The 16,206-nt window shown below is 44.1% G+C and overlaps 1 protein-coding gene across 2 annotated transcripts; it reads left to right on the forward strand.

Annotated features, from left to right (window-relative positions):
* Positions 1-6,054: 6,054 nt before the first annotated feature.
* spc24 (SPC24 component of NDC80 kinetochore complex) lies at positions 6,055-13,575 on the forward strand. 2 transcript variants are annotated; one of them, XM_030089886.1, is made up of 6 exons: positions 6,055-6,186; positions 6,990-7,164; positions 7,559-7,703; positions 7,789-7,893; positions 12,623-12,699; positions 13,403-13,575. In XM_030089886.1, the coding sequence occupies exons 2-6, from the start codon at positions 6,999-7,001 to the stop codon at positions 13,504-13,506; spliced, it is 597 nt and encodes a 198-aa protein (XP_029945746.1). In that variant the 5' UTR covers positions 6,055-6,186; positions 6,990-6,998; the 3' UTR covers positions 13,507-13,575. The 2 variants fall into 2 exon arrangements, with proteins under 2 accessions (XP_029945746.1, XP_029945745.1); XM_030089885.1 differs by having other exon boundaries at positions 6,152-6,424.
* Positions 13,576-16,206: the final 2,631 nt, after the last annotated feature.

The raw sequence follows: 16,206 nt of genomic DNA on the forward strand, positions 1-16,206 counted from the left end.
AACTTTATTTGTGACAACCAATCGTCAACAAGACAACATTACAAATTCCGTTCAGTTAATGTCTCATGCTAATTTCTCTGACATTTTTTTTTTTTTTTATCATACAGAAAAAATTTACATCAACTCTCGATGGGAGAACAGAACAAACAATGAAACAGACCATATATATATAAAAAAAAAAAAAAAAAAAAAAAAACAAAACAAAACACTGCAAGCTATATCCAGTCTGTTAAAGCCTTTCACACAAGCCTTGTCCACAAAAGTACAAGCGATCTTCAAGGTTAAATTAACAACATAAGAGGAAGCATTAAAATTTAGAATTATAACAACAGATACTTGGAGATATCTTCATACAAGACATTGCAATTCTCATCAGTGTCTTTAAGCAATGACAAAGAATTTGTATAATCTTTCATTTCGATTTTAAAGACCATTAGAGAAGGATTATTGTTCTGCCATTTATTTTTGTGTATATGATATTTGCCCATAATAATTACCAGGTTGCATATTCTAAAAATTTCTTTAGGTAAGTTGTAAACGCCAAACAGTATTTCGACACATTCAAATTGAGTAATAATTTCTATTTTTGATTTCAGCCAATTTGTTACATCTTTCCAAAATTCTTTTATTAATTTGCATGAGAAGAACAAATGCTCAATTGTTTCATTTTCATTAGTACAAAAACAGCATGGCTCCACCTCGAAGTTAAATCTTTTTTTGAGCGTATCTGCTGCTGGATAGTAGCCATTCATTATTTTAAATTGCATTTCTTTAATTTTTGCAGGTATTGGCCACTTCATGAATTTAATATATTTATTTGATATCTTTTCATGGTAGTTTTTAAGCTTAATATTTTGACTTAAATCGTGAAATATTATGCCCTTAAGGATCTTATTGACCATTTTGTTGTTACATTTTTTGTCACTTAAATTGATCTCATCCAATTTTAATTTTGGCAAGGTTATTTGTTTTTTATTGTATTGTAAATAGTTTTTAATTAAGTTCAATAAAGCTGTGGGTATCGCTTTGCATATTCTGTTGTACTCTTTTAATGGGCTTTCTATGTTAAATTTTTCTTTTGCTTCATTGTGACTCCGAAAATTACCCTGGTCATCCAACAGATCTGTGACAAAAACAACCCCCTTTTCATACCAACTTTTCAAAAACAACATTTTCCCTTTTACTGTAATGGCTCTATTATTCCACAAGGTGGCGCCATGAGGGGTAAAATTATGAGCAAATATCATCTTCCAGTAATGGAGAACTTGTTTGTGGTATTCTGCAAGTTTAATTGGTAGTTTTGATTCCATGTAATCACACTTAAGAAGAAATTCTAAACCTCCCACTTGATTGAAAATAGATTTTGGAATGTGATACCAAATTGAATTTGGATTAGCTAAATACCCTTTTATCCAGTTTAATCTGAAAACTCCAACCATGGTTTCAAAATCAATTGTTTTTAGACCTCCTTTATTATAGTCCTTCACAAGTTGTGATTTCTTGATGTAGTGAGTTTTATTACGCCAAATGAACTGATATATAATACTGTTTGTTTTCCTGATATTTTGTGGACTAATATAAAGAGAATAACTGGGGTAGATCATTTTGGATATTCCTTCCGACTTTGACAGTAAATTTCTTCCAAAAATTGTCAAGTCTCTTGTTAACCAATGATTAAAACTTTTTGTTATATCTTCAATTCTTCCACTAACATTTTTTGACTGTCTTATTCCCATTTCTTTTGAAATACAGAAACCCAGGTATTTGACTTCATTTTTTACAGGAATCATCTCTAGTACTGTGTCACAGCAGTCATACAGAGGTAATATTTCACATTTTTTCAGGTTAAGGTAAAGTCCCGATGCCTGAGAAAAAAGAGAAATTACATTCAATGCTTTTTCAAGAATTGATTTATCCTTTAGAAACAACACTGTATCATCAGCAAATTGACTTATTCTGTATTCTTTGCCGCAAATTTTTATTCCCTCTAGAGCTTCATTACTTGTTACTAGATAAGCCAATAGTTGAGTGCAAAGAATGAATAGTTTTGGTGAAATCGGGCATCCTTGTCTTATTCCACAGGATATTTCAATTCTTTTTGTAATGCCTGAATGTAGTGTTACATAACTGTAAATCTGGTCATAAAACATCCTGATTATCTTGCAAAACTTATTGCCAAAGCCGAATAATTGCAGAGATTGAATAAGAAAATCATGTTCAATAGAATCAAAGGCTTTGAAAAAATCAACAAATAAAATAATGCTGTCTGAGTCTATAAGTGTCTGATAGTCCAGCATGTCCATGACTAATCTGACATTGTTGTGAATGTGTCTGCCTTTAATGAACGCTGACTGGAATTCATCTATCATTTTATTCAAGATACCCTTGATCCTATTTGCAAATACTAAAGCTAGAAGTTTATAATCGTTACAAAGAAGTGTAATTGGTCTCCAATTGTTAAGCTCCATTGGATCCTTATTGGACTTTGGCAGCAAGGTTATCAAACCAGTTTTCATTGTTGAGGACAATTGACCACTGTTTATACAATCCAGATATGCATTAAATAGTAATTGTTTTATCTCTTGCCAAAAAGCTCTGTAGAAGTCTATGGATAGGCCATCAATACCAGGTGATTTACCAATTTTCATTTGCTTTAAAGCCCCTTCTAACTCTGCTAGCGTTAATTCCTCTTCCAAAATTAATTTATCCTCTTCCGTTATTTTTTTAGTTACATTATTTTTTATTAAATTCATGAATTCTTTGCATTTGTCCTCCTTAAATTTTTTCTTGTATAAATTGCAATAGAACTGACTGACTTCTTCTGTAATTTCATTTGAATCTTGGATTGTAATTCCATTTTTGTTTAGTTTGGTAATGCATTTTTTGGCCTGTCTTCTTTTTTCGAGACTATAAAAATATGATGAATTTTTTTCCCCTTGTTCAATCCACTTTGCTTTAGATCTTACAAAAGCACCTTTTGCCTTTTGCAAAAACAAATCATCTAATTGGTTTTGGAGTAGAAGAAGTTCCTCATTTTGTTCAGCTGTTCTGTTGGACATACTACATAATGAACTGATTTTATTGACCAGTTCCTTTTGTTTTAGTTTACATCTCTTTGATATTTTTTTCCCCATTTCAATAGCTATTTGTTTCACTCTAAATTTAAACCATTCCCATTTACTTATGTTTGATGAATCTAATTGGTTCACTTCGGTGCAAAGTGTTTTTACCCGGATACAGAATTCTTGGTTTAACAGTAGAGAGTTATTAAACTTCCAAACATTACTTGACTTCGGTTTTTGTTTAATTATTGTCAGAGACAAATTAATAAGACAATGATCTGTTAGAGGAGATATTTGGATATCACATTTCGATGTCATACTGACCACATTTTGAGACAAAAGCCAATAATCTAGTCTTGAACATAGGTTTGTATCAGCAGGACTCATCCATGTATATGTCTTTGAATTGGGGTTTGTCTCCCTCCAATAATCCACCAAGTGATTTGCTAGACAAAAAGAGCTGAAGGTATCATCAATGTTAGGTTGTAATCCTTTGGGAGGTTTCCTGTCCATCCAAGAATTAGGAGCTATATTAAAGTCTCCTCCTGTTATGATGTTACTAGTTCTATATAGCTCACTCCATTCGCTAATATCTCGAGATAGCTTGGACATCATACTTCTGTTGAGAGATCTGTTGTTGTACCCATATATGTTGATTACAATGAATTTAAAATCAAATATCTCAAAGATCACCATTATCCAATGACCATTTCCATCACTTTTGTAGTCAATGATTTTACCTGCAAACCTGTAAAATAAAATCATCACTCCCGCTGAGTGAGAAGTTCCATGTGAAAACAAAATATTATCTCCCCATTGTTGCTTCCAGAATTTTTCATCGTCTTTAACAGAATGAGTTTCTTGTAGTAAAATGAAATTTGCTTTAACTTCCTTACAAAATAAAAACATGGCCTTGCGCTTAACATTATTTTTTAAACCTCGAACATTCAAAGAACACAATTCAATCGACATAGTTATGCAGAAGAAAACAACAAAAACGCTTAGATGAACCTAAGGTACATTTTTAGGCAGGAGTAATTATTTGTCCTTTATCTTAATCTACATTCTTCACAGTGATCTTCAATAACCTTCAACAAAAGCAGTGAGCTCAAATTAGGTTTTTTTTTTTTTTTTTTTTTTTTTTAGCCTGTAACAGGTGCCTCTACTCTTTTCCCGTCAATGATAGCATACCCCTCTTTCAGGAAGGCTTTCTTCTGGTTTCGCCGAGCTTCTGCCACCAGAGGAAACAGCTTGGCCCGTGCCTCTCGATCCTCTTTGGACCAGTCCAACCTGAAATGAATGTTTAGTTCTTTGCAGACTCTGGCATCCTTCGTCCTCTTCCATATCTCGTCCTTCATGGTCCGCATCCCGAACTGGATGATGATGGGTCGTGGTCTCATGTTGTAAGCCGGATCATCTTTCTTCCCCAAACGGTGGACAGTGTCGACTTGGTCTCGAAGTTTATCCACTGACACAGGAATAACTTTTGTTAAAATGCCGATCACCTTTTCTCTTGTATTTTCATTTTCCTCCTCTGGGAGCCCGATCAGCTTGAGATTCCATCTTCTTTTGTATCTCTCCATCTCACGGCATCTTTCTGTCATTTCCCTGTTCTCTTTTGCCAGCTTTTCAACTTTGGCTTTGAGTTGGTTTGTTTCTTCTTCATTCTTCTTCACCGCTTTTTCATTAGTTTGGATTCGCAGCTCAAAGTTTTCCAGCTTTTGCTCGAGCACATCCAGTCTTTCTTCAAATCTTTGTGACAGAGCGCATATCGCTTCATAAAGACTTCCCATGCTGACTTCTTTTTGTTCTTCTCTCTTTTTCAGTTTCTTTGGATTAGGACTTTGTATCGGAGTGTGAACATTCTGAGGCTTTGTTGAAAGCATTTCCATTCCTTCTTGCTCAATTAAGTCATCGAAGCATGCTTCACCTAACCCAGCCACGCTATAGTCATGGTCGGTGAGGCTAGCTTGTAGCTGGGGCTTAGCATTCTCTTCTGACGGTGCTATGCTCGTCATTTCTCAAGATTTTGTCTCCACCCTATTCTTGACACCGATTTGCTCACCTTGTAATCTCTTCAAAGTCCACTGTTTCTTGAAATTCAATGATTTGGACGAAAATTTTCGTTTTCCTGCTGCTGCCTGCTAATTTGCAGCCTCTCACTCCGCCATCTTGGATGTCCCCCAGAAATAAAACTTAAGCCAGAAATACCACAGGGCAGCTGGACTTTCAGTCCTGGCTTTATGGAACTGAAACGCACGGATAATCTATATGACAGAGCAGTTGAACTCTTTTTGAGGAAGGAAATGAGGATGGATTTTGTTTTCAAATAATCGGGATTTTGGTGAGTAAAATGTTCCTCTTTTCCTAAATAATATTGCTGTTTTATTAAGTTGATGCTCATTGTATGTGCACAGATGTAGTAGGAGACTTGTGCACTTCAGCAAAGGCATTTATTCTGGCTGCACAAGTATCTATCTGCTGTGCAACAACTCTTTAAATGCACATCTGCATATAAGATTTTTTTTATAGACAAAATTGTTATTGAGAGGTGGATTGGTTCAGGCGGATCTGTTCTGAAGGCCTTAGTGTGAAATGCACTGCATTTTGTAATATAAAATATCACAGAGGTCCAAACTCTTAACTCTTAATCCAATCTTTAACATCAACCCAAAACTTTTTTTGAAAGAGGACAGAAAAAAAAAATGTTTTGAAGTTTCATTTGAGTCATCAAAGAATCAACGGTTGACTCCCTCCCGGGCCGCAGGGGGCGCTGCAGGCTGGCTGCAGGTTGACTCCCTCCCGGGCCGCAGGGGGCGCTGCAGGCTGGCTGCAGGTTGACTCCCTCCCGGGCCGCAGGGGGCGCTGCAGGCTGGCTGCAGGTTGACTCCCTCCCGGGCCGCAGGGGGCGCTGCAGGCTGGCTGCAGGTTGACTCCCTCCCGGGCCGCAGGGGGCGCTGCAGGCTGGCTGCAGGTTGACTCCCTCCCGGGCCGCAGGGGGCGCTGCAGGCTGGCTGCAGGTTGACTCCCTCCCGGGCCGCAGGGGGCGCTGCAGGCTGGAGCAGACTTCGCCACAGAAGAAGTGCTGAAGGCGCGCCGCGCTCGGTTTGAAGCGGGAGAGCAGGTAGGACGTTCCGTGTGTTCAGCTGGAGTAACGCCGGTTTCCCGCTGCAGCCCGGGCGGTTTCCAGAGGCAGCGCAGCGGACTGCTCGGCCAGCCCCTCGCTGCTGCCGCCGCCGTGTCTTTAACGCCATAAAGTCCGTTTCGATACGAACAGAGTTGAAGCTCGCGCTGTGTAAACGCTGCCTGGCCCTGGTTTTCCGTCTGGACCTCCTCCGGTGTTGTGGTCTTGTAGATTACTGGTAAATATTCTCTTTTTTTAATTCCCACAAATATAGGAAAGGTTGTCGATGTTCAGTGTTGGTTACCTGGAAACGTTTTCTCCTCGTTACAACGTTAAAGCGGCTGATTCGCAGTGCAGAGAGAGAAACAGCCGCTCCACTCGTGAAAAGCTTCTTTCCTGAAATGCTGAATGGGAAGAGCTTCAGCCTCCTCCGTTTAACACTTATTTATCTAAAATACAGTTACAAGTAACGGTCCTGTTAAGCAGTATGAAGAAACCACGGCTCTACCTGTCAGTCGTGTTTTTCATACAAAAAGTAGGGAAACGTCCGGTGTGGTAATGAAGAGCAGGTTTTACTGAGGAAACCAGTTTCTCCTTGACTAAAATGGAGGCGTTAGTTCGTGTTGTGTGTGTTGTGGCAGTCAGAACTCCAGCTTTTCCAGTGTGTGAACTGATTTAAAGAACACTTCAAAACGCTGCCTTGCTAAATGCGCTGTCGCGTCAGAAATCCCTCACTTCTGCCCCCGGGTGGATGTTCTGGGCTGATGGAGCTGCACGCTGCGTGGTTGTGTTTTGCTCTCCAGCTCCTCGCCATGGCTCAGAGGCATGACTTCCAGGACCTGGAGGAGACGGCGGAGGCTCTGGTGGCCTTCATCAACAACAGCCAGCCAGAGCGGCTGAAGAGGGTGAGGAAGGAGCAGCAGGCGCTCGGCGACTGCCAGGCGGAGAGCGTGAAGACGGTGACTCAGATCCTGAACGGTGAGCTTCTGTCTCGTGCGTCCCGCCGCCTGCTGTGTTTCCACATCTCAGTGTTGCAGCCGCTGAACAGTCTGGCGCTCTGGCCGAGAATCCATTGAAGCAGCACCTGATGGGTTTTGAACACGTTCTGCACACCTTTGAGAGCCAGTGCTTGATTAACGCACAGATCTGATGAAGGAACGGCGTCTCTGGGTTTGACTCGGCGTCGCTGCTTTTTCCAACACGGTTCCGTCTCGCTCCTGGACAGCCGTGGACTTTTATCTGAATTCGGTCTTTTCTGGTGGCTCCAGTTGGAGCTGTGTCAAAACCCGGATCCTGTCCATGTCCAGCAGCAGAGACGACGTTCTGCTGAGCCACGCTGATGTCCTGGTGTCTCTGTGCCTCGTCTCTTCAGATGTGGCTCGGGTGGAGGAGAACATGAGCCAGATGCTGCTGGACTCTGAGCAGAGGAGCAACGCCAGGGAGGAGGAGCTGCAGAGCCTGGAGGAGCAGCTGAGGCAGAGCCGGGCCAGGAGCCAGACCGCCGACTCGGAGCTGCAGTATCCTTTACCTCCTGAGCCTCCTGGGCCTCGGGACCCTGCGGCTGCCGGCCTTCGTCTCCCAGCTTCCTTAGCGCTCCTCCAGGCTCCTGCAGCGAGAGCTGGACCATCTGAGGAGCACTGAGGCGGAGCTGGCGGCCCTTCAGAGCGAGGTGGACGAGGACACCACCGAGGTCATCCCCTCTTCAGTGTGAGCATCTCAGTCCAGTACTGTCACCCCCAAATTCCACATCCTCCGTGTCCGGTCCGGTCCGGTCCGGTCCGGTCCGGCCCCCGCAGCAAATACGTTGCTATTTTAATGACTGTAGCTGATTCCACATCCTCCGTGTTACGTCCACAGCTCTTAAAGGAGGAAGGAAGTAACACAGAACCCAGATGTTAAAGGCAAAAGAGATGTTTAATAAATAAAAAGGGTTTCAGAAACTAAGGGACACCAAAAGTCAACCTCAACACATGATGGGAAAAACCAAACTACTCCAAAAGGTGATCCTAACTAATAACTAAACACAAAACCACAGGCTTCTTCCTACGAAGCCAATACGCAGAGCAAACACACAGATCAACACGACAATCAAGCCAGACGAGTGAGGAGCGACAGGCCGGAGTGATCCTCCCGCTCCGGAGTGATCCGCCCGCTCCGGAGTGATCCTCCCGCTCCGGAGTGATCCTCCCGCTCCGGAGTGATCCTCCCGCTCCGGAGTGATCCTCCCGCTCCGGAGTGATCCTCCCGCTCCGGAGTGATCCGCCCGCTCCGGAGGGATCCGCCCGCTCCGGAGTGATCCTCCCGCCAGGCTTTTGAAGAGGAGGCTCCTCCCAAGGCCGCCCGTGATTGGAGGGTGGCCTGCTCTCCCAGATGGTCTGGTGCCCCAGTCAGTACTTCAGTTATCCCCTCCATGGACATCCTGAAGGAGAAGCAGAGGGAGAAACCATCCCACACACACACACACACACACACACACACACACACACACACACACACACACACACACACACGCACACACACCACACACACACTACAAACACAGCAGCAGCCATAACACTCCGCTGCGCCACGTTCGGCTCCGTCAGTCCAAATAGAGCCCAGGTCTGTTCCTCTGTCCGGTCCGGTCCGTCCAGGTCTCCAGACACACAAATGTCCACAGTTCAGATGCACCAGACAGGAAAGAGAACTCCAACAGCCTCCGGCTTTATGCAAAATAAAATCATTTTGTCTTTATTAAAAACTTTAAACTGTTTAAAGACATTTTTTTTGTCCTCATATTAATTTTCAGATATATCATGAATAGACATCCCATACTGATTAAAATGTACACTTTTAAAAGCGGGCAAACAAAAACTAAAACACACTTTCAAGTTGACAAGCTTCTGTTTTTCCTGTAATCCAGCTATAGTCCCACGTTTCTGAATGTTTACACGGCTGCATTCGTGTTTTCTACAAAATACATACTCAGGACCATGGATGCGTTTTATTCTGAAAGGCCTGAATCTGCTCCTCGCTCCTCGCTCCTCGCTGCTCTGCTTCTCCGGCCGGCGGAACAGAGGCGCAGCGTAGCGATCCGGAGCTGTGGGTTCTGAGAGTACGGAGCGCGGCGGACACGGAAGATGTGCAGTCTGGGGGTCACTCTTCACAGTACTCTGAGCTCCAGCAGTGAGGCTCCTGGGATGAGCCTGGGAAACCGGGTCACTCCAGACAGACCAGCAGGGTGAACAGAGTGCTGCAGGGGTGGCGTTCGGCCGCAGACTGAGACGGTAAAAACATCCAGTATGTGTTGAGGAGGGCCCGACCGATACGGCTTTTCTGAGGCCGATGCTGATTCCGATATTTGACAGAAAATAATTCCGATGTCCGGTTTATCAACCGACTAATTTACAAATTATTTAATGAATCAAATAATTTCTGTTCCGGTCCCTCACCACTTGCAATAACAAAAATATGAATTGCAGGCAGAATGTTTTACTGTTTTACAATATTTTGTCCTTCAGTTTTTGTTCAACTTTACAACACAGAGGAATTTTCAAGTTCAAAAACATGTTGTCTTTGACAGAGTTGCATTTTGAATATATAATGGTCACAAATAGTCCGACACTAATATTACTGCAGAGCAACACAGTGAGATGCTGTTGCAGCTGTCACGTTGGAGTAGTTTCTGCCAAAGTAAAACTAGGAGTGACCTGACATGACGGTTGCTGCACACACTCAGTAGTGGTAGTCATTATGAGACATTATTCTGCAGGAATCCAGTACTTCACACCAGTATGTGAAATTAAGAATGTTGTGGAATTTTTGGTGAATCAGAGCCAAAGATGAGGAGTCCAGGTGTTGACGCTGCACAAGCAGGATTTATTGAGGATTACAGGGGAAGCACACACCAATCAGCTGATTGAGAGCAAGGCTGTGGCTCCGACGAGGATCCAGCCCGACTCTGCAGGACTTCCAGCCATGCCAGGTCATATAGCCAGATCTCACCAGACCAGCAGACGCTGTTTCCAAGTGAGTTCAGACAAAACAGAGCGGCCTTCACACTGTGTTCCTGAGAACTTTGAAAACAAAGCATTATTCCACATCAATCCCTCCTGTTGTTAAATTTCAATTTAGACAAAACCAGACACAAAATAAATTTGAATTTTAACAATAATCTGACTCACTATCGGAGACAGTAAAGCCAGACAAAGTAAAACCATCATTCATTTGCATCACTTGTCAATATTAATGTTTCCCATAAACATCAATAAGATCAGTTCCTCCAAGTGCATCGTCATTTTTATTTTATATGTCCTAAGTTACCGATGTTTCAACGACCATTTCCAACTGATCCACTGTCACAAAAACACCAAGCAGCTCTCAGTCATGGATGCACAGTTTAAACCGATCAGCACCATAGGACAGTGACAGCTGCAAATACCTTCATGCCACACAACAATCCTGGTCCAGGCCGATCAACCAGGGAGGCAAAAGACAATCAGTGGCCGCGATGTGTCCAATCAAGCTAAACTAAGAAAAGAAAGAAAAACCATTAAAATCAGCAAAAACATTGAACACAACAATAAAACACTGAACGTCTGGTGGTTCTCAGAGTCAGTCATCAATGTCAGTGTTAGTTTGTTAGTAAGTTAGTTTGTCAGTCTCCTGGCTCGTCATCTTCGGCTCTGATTCACCAAAAATTCCACAACAAAGAATATATCGGCGTTCAGTCGGCAAAAACCCGGCCGACGTTGATTATTGTGAAAAGGGCTGATATCGGCCGGCGAATCGGTCAGGCCCTGGTGTTGCAGGCCAGTTCTGCCTTTTGACCTTTCCCTGTTCTGCAGCTGCTAGCATCTTTTGAAGTGCCTTTAATTTCCAGCTGCTTTTCTAAAAGCACATCTTCTCTGCATGGACTGAAGCAAAGTGACGTTTTGAGTTGTTCAAAAACACAGTTATCGTATGTGTGCAGCCCTCGTGTGTGTATATGGAAACACACAAAGATCCCGACTCGGGCTGGGTGATATGGCCAAAGAAATGATCACGATTTTTTTTCATATCAATCTCGATTATAATCCCGATATGTTATAATGTTTTTAAACCAGTTTTAAAGCATCTGCACTGAAAACTAGAACTATAGAATAGTTTAACATTTCATTAACAAACCTACTTGGTTAATAGCAATGCAAATGAAAGGATATAAACATAGAAAAGTATAAGAACAATCTCACTTAACAGTGCAGTAAATAGAAAAAAAAAATCCAGCACCAAGATAATAAAATCTTGCAAAGCACCGTTTTTTCAGTAAAAGAGAAGAACTGAACGATCGTTAGTTAAAGTGTGACAGTTTACAGCCCTGAGGATTTTTGTTGCTATAAAAGATTAAAAAACTAAAGAAACCCTGTGGGGATAATGAAGGTGCTTTAGGTGCTTATTTTCAAGTTCTGATGCTAAATATGCTGCTGCCATCATTAATGCTTGCATCAAATGTACAAAATTTAAATCTAGATTGAACAGATTAGACTTAAAATGTAACGGTACAAAACTACAATAATATAAAAATATGGACAAAAGTAATCGTTTCTCTCCTCTCAGAATGTTGCTCGTACGGCGCAGTGGCCTGGAAAGACGACACTGGCTGCGTTTACGTGCAGTCAATGTTCGTGTTAAGATCAATATTCTGGTTTCTGAAACATTTGGAACAACTCCAGGGATCTCCCCATCAACCCACGGCCACACACGAATGCATTTACACTTCCTGCCACTAGGTGTGCTGTTTGCATGTTCAACCCTATTTTACACAGACACCACAGAAGAAGAAGGGCTGCAGCGCTGCAGGCTCTCTGCATGTTGTTAGAAACAGAGCGTTGGCGGCAAGACGTGGTGACATGTTCAATGATGCGATGCAGCGTTTTTTCAGTGAAAGAGAAGAACTGAACCGTCGTTAGTCAAACTGGATCACCAGTAGTTCCTGGACTCAAAAGACCAGACTCCTGGCGGATCGGTGAGCTAGCAGCGGTGAGCTAGCAGCGGTGAGCTAGCAGCGGTGTGCTAGCAGCGGAGCGGGTGGAGCAGCCTGTCCTGTCAGCAGCAGCCTCATCTTCAGAGGAAAACGCCGAGCCATGGCTGACTTCCTCTGCTTCGCTGCCCTCGGTTCAGCTCATCTCTGGTTACTTCTCAGACAGCTTACAGGCGGAAGCTGAGCAGGAAAAAGCCGACTATGATTGGCTGTGTCACGCACATTTCTGCCATGTCTGATCGAGTAAATGTGCTCACAGCTGATCACCGTGATCGACTGGAAATTAATCGCGATCACTAATCACGATCATATAATCGCCCAGGCCTAATCCCGACGCTCGGGAACTCCAGCAGAGAACTGCAGTCCAGAATGAGGCTGCTGCAGGATGCAGGGTTTCACTGCCTGATGAGGACTAACTCTGACCCTGGTCTGCCCCAGGTACGTGGCCCAGCTGTACCACGTCATAACCCGGATCAAGTGGGAGTACGGCTCGGCCCCGGGGCTGCTGGAAGGAGGTACGACGCCCTCGGACCCCTGGAGCTCCATCCTGACGCCACCAGGCAGCGGCGGGACGGAGGCTCTGGTCCTCGCTTCAAGTCTCTCGCCGTGGTGGAGGGGGTTCTTTGTAACCCACCAACTGTCCCAGGCTGCCATCCTCACAGCCAGAAGGTCCTGGGTTCTAAGACCGCCCAGCCCTTTATTTGTGGCGTTGGCACAAGGCATTGTGGGTATTGTAGTTGATGTTATTGTTCGGCTGATTCTCCTGTGAAGTCAGTATTATTAAGGAGAAACCAAGAAACCAGCTCCGAGTCTGAACCCACAGACCTGGACCCGTTATAGACTGACAAACCTGGACCTGCTGTGGACCGACTGACCTGTTCACCATGTGGATCCAGGTTTCAGCATCTCCATGTTTCCTGGCCGTGGCGCCGCCGGTAAAGCGCTGCCGGTCGCCACGGTGAATCTCTGCTGTGGCGGAGACTCCACACGTCTGGGTCTGAACGGTGGAAGTAGATCCAGCTGCAGACCGCAGAGCCGACAGAACACTACAGAACACCCACTGTGACGTCCGGGTCCGGGTCCGGGTCCGGGTCGGGTGATGACATGATTCCTTCACGTCTTCACGTCCGTTATACTTGCCGCCATGGGCGTGTTTTGGAGGGCCTGCGTTCTGAAACCCGGCCCTGACCCCTGCCCTCTGTGTGTTTCCTCCTCCAGTGCATTATGGGGCAGACCTGGCCACTCCCATCAGCATCGACACGTCGACTCGCTCTCGCTGGGACGTCAGCGACCAGCTGTGGGGCTTCGTGGGCCTCCAGTGAGGCGCTGCTGCTGGTCTGTCCGTGGTTCCTGTTTGATAGAGTGTGAAATAAAACTCTGCTCCTGCTGTCTCTGTGTGTGTGTGTGTGTGTGTGTGTGTGCTCGTGCGTCTCCAGCTGAACCTGCTCCAAACTCTCGAACACACACTCTCTTCTAGAAATCCTACTGTCCCTCATGGCTGGGCTTCAGATGAACTTCTTGGATAAAAGCAGGAGACGAGCTGCTGAAGCTGCGAGGCGTTTCAGGGTTTCTGACCACTGCTGGAAAAGAAAATCCTTCATAGTGGAAGAAGGAAAACCAGATCAGGGAGTGTGTATCATTTGGTCTCGGAGCGTAAAACAGCTGCAGACATGGAGGCGCCACTAGGTGGCGTCATGTGACCACTGCTGTGCTGACCGGAGGTCATGGGCTCACAGCCAGGCCTCATCGGCTCAGTGAAATTATTAAATGGAACATCAGCAGAGGAGTAAGACAGGGCTGTCCCCGGAGTCCTCTGTTCTTATTAGTAACACGAATCATGAATGTTCATGTTAAAAAGCATCATTTTGAGGGTATTCCAGCATTTGGGAATTCTTTCAAGATCTCAGTTAGCTGATGACACTGCTGTATCTGTGCAGGGTGGAGGGAAGTATGGACGGTTGTGCAGTGTACTGAAGAATGCTCAGATGTCTCGGGACGACGGATGAGTCAGCAGATCTGTGATGTTACCACTGAAAACAAACTGGAGCTCTGGCCTCGGAGTGATCATTGATTCAAATCAATTTGAGCGCTGTGCTGTAAATTTTGACCCAATGATGAACCAATGAACTAATACATTTGGAATGTGGCTCATGAGAGATTGAGCCTGTATGGCAGAACCTTGCTGGCTAAAGCCCGCCACACACTGCAGGATTTTTTTAATCTTCCCCGATTCAGACACCACACACTGCAAGAAGACAGAGGACAGATCTCACCAGATCTTCCTCTCCTGGTCTTTAGTGTGTGTGTCGCTCTGGAGCAGAACACACACCAGCAGATTCTTCATCAGAGATTCGGCTCCTCTCTCCTCCAAATCTGGCGTCGTCCAACGTGACTTTGTGCTGCTTCCCTTCATTGCTGTGTTTAACATTCATCTCCACTTTCAATAATAAGTGGAGAACTCATTCATTCACATCGGCACCGCTCCTTCAGTGCAGACCCCCCCCCCCCCCCCCCGGAGCACGGACTGTCGGGACCTTGTCAGAAAACTGAAATGTTTCAGTACAGAAGAGGGAAACATAGTTTCAGATCATTTTCTTATAATTTACCCTCCACGTTTAATAATAATTCAGCTTATTAGCTCATCTGTGTGTGTGTGTGTGTGTGTGTGTGTGTGTGTGTGTGTGTGTGTGTGTGTGTGTGTGTGTGTGTGTGTGTGTGTGTGTGTGTGTGTGTGTGTTTCTTTTACTTTTGGCTCCTGAGTGCAGCAGTAGAATAAAGTTATTAGCGGACCGTGACAACTAAAGGCTACTTTTTTAAATCACCAGATATCTTAAATCATTCTTTTTGTCCACAGATTTGATAGTTTACACCAGAATAAAAACACGTTGAGCTTTGATCAGGTCAGTTTCATTACAGTCCGCTCTCTGAAGGCAGGAGTCAGCGGAAAGGTTTTTTTTATTATTATTATTATTTCTTCCCCATTCTTTCGTGATGGTTAATAATTGAGATGAATTAAAACATTGGGATTATTGCAGGACTGGCGGAGATGCAGATATTAGATCGGAGTTTGGGTCTGAATGGAGGAAACAGTTCATCCAGGAGCGACAGGATTAACCTTCACTTCCTGTACAGCTGAGTTTAGGAGCTCTGGCTCTTCTGTTTCACTGACATATATAGTGAATATATTTCACAGACATATATTCAGCTGAGAGGGGATTTTTTTAATCAGCAGCACCTTGGTGAGACGGAGCTGTTCAGCCAATCAGGGAGCTTTATTCCGAGGGTGTGGACAGCTCTACTCGGAGCTGATCCACACACTACAGGATTTGCGATCGGAAATATTAAACATGTTCATTATCTACGATCTCCTCTTCCGACGCCTCCCGAGAGGCTCCGACCGGAAAACATCTCTCTGAACCCCCGGCACACCAGAGGAGGATCGGACCGAACTCATTCCATGCTCCCGACAGTCGGACCTTGTCGCCTTCGGTCAGGAGGAGAAGATCGGGGCAAAATTCGGCCTGATCATCCTGTAGTGTGTGGAGGCCTTAAAGCAGAAGGAATATCAAGATCTGTTCATCTGTCGTTAGTGATGGAGATGAGCCCAGATGTTCTGAAACAACTGGACTACACTTTATTTGATTTCATATGAAGAACAAGGTCCACGATGTAAAAAGGGAACTCATGCAGTAAGAAAGCAGACGGGGGATGGAAGGATTACGTTTTCAAACACTTAATAGTGCATTTAAAATGAATTATTTATGCCGATTAATAAGAGGAGCTCAACATGTGGAATGCTATCCCAAAATATGTATTTAATATGGTGGGCGGAATTCAGTTCCTGCTTAAATGTGATTGTAAAACAGAAAATCCCCCTGCGCTGCTCTCCCGGAGGCTGATCTCCAACCAGCTGCTCTCTGGAACAATGAAAACATCACACACAAAAACAAAACTTTATTTTTCAAAACCTGGTTTGATCATGGAATTATCTGGCAAATCAAATAATGAACGAACGAGGTGAA

This window comes from Salarias fasciatus, chromosome 4 (genome assembly GCF_902148845.1).
Source record: "Salarias fasciatus chromosome 4, fSalaFa1.1, whole genome shotgun sequence".
NCBI lineage: Eukaryota > Metazoa > Chordata > Actinopteri > Blenniiformes > Blenniidae > Salarias > Salarias fasciatus.